General features: G+C 58.4%; 1 protein-coding gene across 2 annotated transcripts; it reads right to left on the bottom strand.

Annotated features, from left to right (window-relative positions):
• Positions 1–977: 977 nt before the first annotated feature.
• On the bottom strand, positions 978–5,834 carry Sts (steroid sulfatase). 2 transcript variants are annotated; one of them, XM_050122659.1, is made up of 10 exons: positions 5,688–5,834; positions 5,211–5,357; positions 4,722–4,843; positions 4,512–4,634; positions 3,589–4,012; positions 2,899–3,035; positions 2,559–2,696; positions 2,223–2,382; positions 2,012–2,133; positions 978–1,849 (listed from the first exon to the last, which is right to left on the bottom strand). In XM_050122659.1, the coding sequence occupies exons 2-10, from the start codon at positions 5,351–5,353 to the stop codon at positions 1,539–1,541; spliced, it is 1,680 nt and encodes a 559-aa protein (XP_049978616.1). In that variant the 5' UTR covers positions 5,354–5,357; positions 5,688–5,834; the 3' UTR covers positions 978–1,538. The 2 variants fall into 2 exon arrangements, with proteins under 2 accessions (XP_049978616.1, XP_049978617.1); XM_050122660.1 differs by having other exon boundaries at positions 978–1,846.
• Positions 5,835–6,664: the final 830 nt, after the last annotated feature.

Below are 6,664 nucleotides of genomic sequence, written 5' to 3'. Positions count from 1 at the left end.
CGTGGGTCATAAAATTAACTGAAAACTGCATCCTCGAGCGTGTAAGGGAAGAGCAACGCATTCCCATCACTAATGCTTGAGAACTTGAGGGGCCGTTGGCGTTTTCTGTGACGTCATGAAGTTCACGCTGGTTGACTTTTGGTTTAATTACTTGTGACTTGAGTTATCTGCAGCACAGATGTAACCTGACGATTCTCCCGGTCACAGGATCACATGATCACCGGGGTGCCGTCCTCACACGCCTGACACCACGGAGGAAACTCTTCTCTTCAGAGACAAACTCGTGTGCGCCAACAGTGCAGACAGACACGAAAACAAACCTGCTTCTTTCACGGAAAGCTTTGTGTTTTTGTGAGGGAAACTCAGGGACGAATACATGCATGTGCTATGAGGAGTTGGACAGGGGATTTCCAGGCCCTGTGGCAGGGGTCATTTGCATAAATGTTAATGAGATCGCTGCATATGCATGTGGCTGTGGAGGCTCATTTGCATATGCTAGTCAGCAAGCCCTTTATGATGATGGGGTTATGGTATATTTTATGTGCATGCAATGAACCTGTAATTTATGCAGATTATAATCTATGTGCGTGCTTAAGCAGAAATCACAAAACTCCCCATAGCCACCAAATGTTCATTTGCATATATGTAAATCAGGCTGTAATGTATGCAGACTCCAAAGCTTGAACCACAGGTGGGTGGCCACTCATGTACATATATGCTAATGTGACCACTAATTTATGCAGCAAGGCCCCACCTCCTGAGGGTGCCTGGAGTCAGGCTGGTGCCCCTCCTGCCACACGCATGACAGGCTGAGCACACGTGATGGACTTGGATGTGACTCGGGGTGGGCGGAACTTCCTGCCACACACATGCGTGACACCACAAGTCGCACTGGCTTCACATGTGTAACATCACGTCACCCCAAAATTCCCATCCACGCCCAGAATGGAAATCACAGACTCCACATGGCAGCGCCCTCATCGCCAGTGTCATTTTATTTCAGTGTTGTGAGGACGGGGGAGGGGGGGGACTAAATACGAGATCGTGTTTCACATGTGTTAAAATTTTCCTTTACTGTGGACGCCGGATGGGACTCGTGAGTTCATTTCTTCCGGGTCCCACGTGGGGTCAAAATGAGAAGAAAATAAAATAATGATAAAGTGCAGATTTTGCGTGTGTCCTGGCGCTCGCACACACGTGGGGCAGCGCAGGATTCCATGCCATCTTCACGGAAACACTGATCGGAACTGGCCAGGATGTGCACATGGGGCTCACACGCATGTGTCAGACCTGAGTCAAGACTGTAGCACATGCGCATATCACAAGCCGGACAGCGGGGTTCACATGGGCGGGGTTTTCACAAGCGTGTGTCTTCGCACTCGACAGTGAGTGCGTGTCCTTCATGTGTGGTGGGTGTGCGAGGCCCACATCCTTCATTTGTGTTTACGTGTGCTGGGGGAGGGGATCCGTGATTGTCACATGACCCCGGAGACAGATATTGCCGGAGTTACAGAGGGTCAAGCATGTGTCAAGTGACATCACAGCTGTAGCCATGGCTTCCACACCAGGTTGCTGAGCGATAGCTGCTGGGGCACCGCAGGGTCGAGTGTGCGTGTGTGCGCGGCCACCGCCTCCCCCATGGCCGCCAGGACCGCGTGGTATTGCGGCTCGGATTCCGGGGTCAGGGGGCGGTGCTCGCCGGGGTCACGTGTGAGGTCAAAGAGCAGTGGAGGGTCGTGGCGTGTGATGTGTTTGCCGAAGCAGAGGCACACGTGCGAGGAAAAGCAGCCATTGGTGCCCGGGTCGAAGTTGGGTGTGAAGTAGAAGACTTTCCAGAGGGCGGAGCCTGCTGGGAACATGCATGACACATGTGACAAGAGCGAGTGACACAGGTGACACACGTGTGACCTATTTCACACTCGCATGTCCTATTTCACACATGTGCCCTGTTTTACACACACACCATCTATTCAACACATGTATGACTGATGTCACGCATGCGTGTGCTCACCGTCCCGTGGCTGCCAGCGCACGGCGTTGAGGTAAGCATTGCAGTAGTGGAAGAGGAACTCGTGCTCCGACCGCATGCGCGTCCCACGCAGCAGCGGCATCAGGTCCCGGCCGTCGATGATCCTGCGGGGACACACGTGTGCGATGCGGGATGCAGGAAGGAAGTCCCACCCCATTCATGCCCACCCATAGGAAGCCCCGCCCCCACTCACCTGTCGGCAGGAAGCTCCGCCCCCGCCAGCGCCAGCACGGTGGGGAAGACGTCCATGTGGCTCGTGGGCTCCGCCAGCTCCAGGCCGTGGCCGAGCTCCCGCGGGAAGCGGACGACGCCAGGCACGCGGATGCCGCCCTCCCAGTTGGTGGACTTGCCACCTGTGCCAGGACAGAGGGGATCACAGGAAAGGGCGGGGCCGAGAAGTAGACCTGTCAATCACCTCATCCACCAATCACACGCAGTAACACACATGAAGTCATGTCAAGGACATACATGGGAAGCACACACAAACACGGAAATCACACAACACACGCACACGCCCCACGTCCCCGACCTTTGTAGATCCCGTTGCTGCCGCCGTGCATCTCGCCCTCCTCGCTCACTTCCTCCAGGTGGGCACCGTGGTCAGACGTGAAGTAGACGAGCGTGTCGTTCACCAGGCCCAGGCGGTCGAGCGCGTCCAGGATTTGCCCTGTGGGGGCAGGGAGGGTGCAGTCATAGTGGGACATCGTCACTTGATCACATACATGACATCACAAACACACGAACATCAAGTAACAACATGCATGACATCACAAATACACACATGATATCATCACGTAATTGCACACGTGACATCATCACAATCACACGCATGACACCATCCTGTGTCCTCCAGGCCCCGCCCCACTCACCCACACTCCAGTCCATCTCCTCGACCGAGTCCCCGTAGACCCCATGGCGGCTGCGTCCGGCGAATTTCGGGGCCGCAAAGTGCGCAGTGTGGACGTGGAGGAATGAGAGGAACAGCAGGAAGGGTGCGTGTGCGTGTCTGCAGGTGGGAGGGGGCAGGGGTCTAGCCTCAGAACTCAGATATTACATGTGTCATACATGCATGATGTATGTAATGCGACAAGGCACACAGATGCGGTCTAGGCTTGGACACCATGCATGAGCGCACTCACATGTCCCACCCTTAGACACTCGTGTACAAATTAAAACAAGCACACAGTTGTCTATCCTGCAACCCTAAGCGTGACACATGTTATACATGCATGATCCATGGAAGATGACACAGGGCACAGATAGTGTCTAACCTTGGAATCCACGCATGATATTAACATACACGTGACACACTCATGACATGCAACAGGGTTGGACATGCATGTGTGATTGGTAACATGCATCAACCATGTGGGACATGGGCATTGGACACATTAGACCATGCGAAGGAAGTGCGACTTGTACGACGCCTGCAGTGGTCTAACTTGAGACCCCCACTCCCAACCACAGAAACATGGTCTAGCCCCATACCTCACGCATTAACATAACATAGCTCACATGTGTTATGCACATGCATGACACATGTGTGACCCCGCGCTCACCTCTCCAGGAAGCCCACGGCCTCCCGCGTGAGCCTCTGCGTGAGCTCCTCGTAGGACGCCGGCTGCTGCACCACCTCGAACCCGGTCATGAGGACACAGTTCGCGGGGCGGAAATAGTGCAAGAAGGCGAAGAAGCCACCGGCCAAGGCGACCGCGAGCAGCACGGGTGCCATCACCACTGCCACAGGCACACGCACCAGCCCCAGGCGGCGCAGCAGCGCGAGTGTGAGTGCACACACAAGCAGCACCTGCACTGGCACACGCACCAGCTGGCGCCTGGCAGAGTTGAACACGGAGCCCGAGCCCGGGATGCAGTCACGCAGGTTGGTCAGTGGGAAGCCGTGGAAGGACTCGAACCCGTGGCGCTGCGGGTGGTGGCAGAAGTCGTCCCGGTGGTGGCAGCTCACGCCCAGGTGCCACTTCCCTGCGGGTGGAGGGGGACACGCTCGTCAGGGCGGGACAATGGTCATGTGTTGTTATGTGTCAAATGTACTCATGGGTGCCAATGGTGATGTCATGTCAATCACGTGTTGTCATGTGTGCAAATGCTGATGTCATAGGTCACATGTAAGTTGATGACATGACGTCACAGGTATGAATGGTTATGTCACATGACATCACATGTGTGACAAGGTCATCACGTGTAGATCGTATGTAGTCAAGGGTGCAAATGCTTGACATCATGGGTTGTCAGGGGCCAATCACGTGTCAATGACATGATGTCATGGATGTGTCATGTCACTTCACAGGTGAGAAAAGGGTTGGTCACGTGATGTCACAAGTTATCTTTGATACATCATGTGTGTAATCAGCACTGATCATGTGACGTCACGGATCAAACGCCAGTCACGTGTCAATTCTGTGTTGTGTGTGCGAATGATGACGTCATGTGTGCATGTCACATGACCAACCCCCCCACTCACCGACCAGGCCCGTGCGGTATCCGTGCTCCTGCAGCCGCTGTGCGAAGGTGACCTCGCTGGGGGGCAGCCCGCCCGAGGATGCCGTGAACAAGAACACGCCAACGCGGTTGTGCGAAGCCATGCCTGGGGAGAGGGATCAAGCCGGTTCAGACCGGTTCCTGCCGGCTCACGCCCCAGGTGTGCACACGCCTGCACCGCCCCCACGCTTACCTGAGCGCACAGCGTAGCACCCCGTGAGGAAGGCCGCCCGGCTGGGTGTGCACAGGGGCGAGGCCGCCAGGTGCTGGGTCAGCTTCACACCCTCGCGGGCCAGGCGGTCGATGTGGGGCGTCCTGGGGGGGCGAAGGGAGGGACACGCGTGTGCGATGGTGTGGACAAGCGTGAGCGTGTGTGACACACGCACGAGTCACTCACTTGTCCACATTTGCACATGTGTGTGTTTGAGTGTGCACACTGTTATGTGTGCTCGCGCTTGAGTTTGTGTGTGCAAGTGTTTTTAATGATTACCATGCGTGTTTGCGTGCACACGTGTAATTCACAAGAGGGTGCACCTGTTTCCTTCCTGCTTTGCACACGTGTTAGCGTGTGCTCGTGTTTGTGTGTGCAAGTGTGCAAACGAGCACTGGTGTTCCCACGCAAGCGTGTCATTTCCGTATTGTCCCCACATTTGCACACGCGTGTGTCCCCACCCGCACCCACCTGAGCGTGCTGTTCCCGTAGCAGCCGAGGTCGCCGATGCCGAGGTCGTCGGCCATGATGATGACGAAGTTGGGCCTCGCGGGGTCACGGGCGCCACACACGGGGAGCAGGAGGAGGAGCGCGAGGGCCGGGAGCAGCGACATCGTCCTGGGGGGAAGCCAGTGTGCGGCGTGTGGGTGTGTAAATTTGCACACACGTGTGCGAGAAATGCCCGTGGAACGTGCGCGTCATCCATATTCACGTCATGCGCGTTTGTCACGTGTGTAAGGAACGCTCACATGTTACATGTGTGCCTTCATGCGTGTTTACGTCATTCCTGCTTACATCACACGCACCCACGTCACACAAACATACGCCCCCGTGTCCCTATCACACTTGGATTTACGTTCGCGTTGGGCACCGCAGCTGGGGCTCCGCCGCTCGCCTACGATCCCGCCGCCCCCTCCCGCTCCCGGGGCCCCCGCGCGGGTTACGTACGAGTTCGTTTGTCCGTCCGGAGCCGTGGGCGCCGCGGCCGGGGCTCTGTGGCTTGTGCAGGAGTTCGCGCGTTAATCGATCGACTCCTTGGGGCGCCGCGGGATCGTCTGCTACCGCCGGAGCCCTAATCCGCCGCTTCCGCCGCCGCTTCTTGTGCCGCTCGGGGCCGCGCAGGTAGTGTACGAGTTCGCTGCGCGTTCGTTGACCTAATGCGCGACCGCCGCGGCCCCGGCGCTGTTTGTTTTGGCCCCGGGTGGGGCCCCGCCCCCCCGAGCGCCCGCGGGTGTCAGTCATCGCCGAGGGGGCGGGGCCTGCGGGGGCGGAGGTCACGGCCGCGCTGACCCCCTCAGCGGAGGACTCAGCACAGCACCTGGGGCAAAAAATGTGTAAACACGGCGGCGCCGGTGACGTCAGCGCGGTGGGGGGTCACGTGAGCTCCAGGCCCCGCCCCCTTTTCCCGCCTGCGGACCGTGTAGGAGCCCGCGGGCGCCAAGAAACGGCCACTTCCGGTTTCGCGGACCAGCGCTTCCGGTACGGCGGCGGCCGTCAGTCACGGTGACCGGGCGGGACTTCCGGGAGTCCGGGAACGGGGGTACCGAGCCCAGCACCCGGGGGGACTGAGTCCTAAGCACCCAGGTCCCCGGCCGCGGGGGAGGGGCGGGGCGACGGACACTTCCGGGAGGGCGGGATCACCGAGCATAGCACCCGGGGGTTACTGAGGGCTGAGTCACTAGCACCTCGGCTGCCGGAGCCCTGAGTCCTGAGCCACGAGCACTTCCGGGAGGGCGGGGGACCGAGCACGGTGCGATGAGCACTCGCGGGAATGAGGAGGACTCAGCGCTCAGCACCGCGGGCGGCTCAGGAATCCGGGGACTGAGCGCCAAGTCATCAGCACCCGGGAGGACTCGGCGCAGCACCCGCGGGTCGGGGGTCAGAGGGTGGGGTCGGGGGGCGTGGTGTTTGGGGGTCAAGGGGTC

This window comes from Alexandromys fortis, unplaced genomic scaffold (assembly GCF_014885135.2).
Source record: "Alexandromys fortis isolate MF-2015 unplaced genomic scaffold, M_Fortis_MF-2015_v1.1 scaffold_209, whole genome shotgun sequence".
Lineage (NCBI taxonomy): Eukaryota > Metazoa > Chordata > Mammalia > Rodentia > Cricetidae > Alexandromys > Alexandromys fortis.
This window is presented reverse-complemented; position numbering and strand designations above follow the sequence as displayed.

What these genes read in the sequence shown, in the direction of transcription:
- Sts (XM_050122659.1), bottom strand. Translation starts at nt 5,353, where the DNA reads ATGTCGCTGCTCCCGGCCCTCGCGCTCCTCCTCCTGCTCCCCGTGTGT. An exon ending in CAGCAACGGGATCTACAAAG is followed by an intron (nt 2,383 to 2,558) that starts GTCGGGGACGTG and finishes GTCCTGGCACAG; the next exon opens with GTGGCAAGTCCACCAACTGG. An exon ending in GCGCTGGCAGCCACGGGACG is followed by an intron (nt 1,850 to 2,011) that starts GTGAGCACACGC and finishes GCATGTTCCCAG; the next exon opens with CAGGCTCCGCCCTCTGGAAA.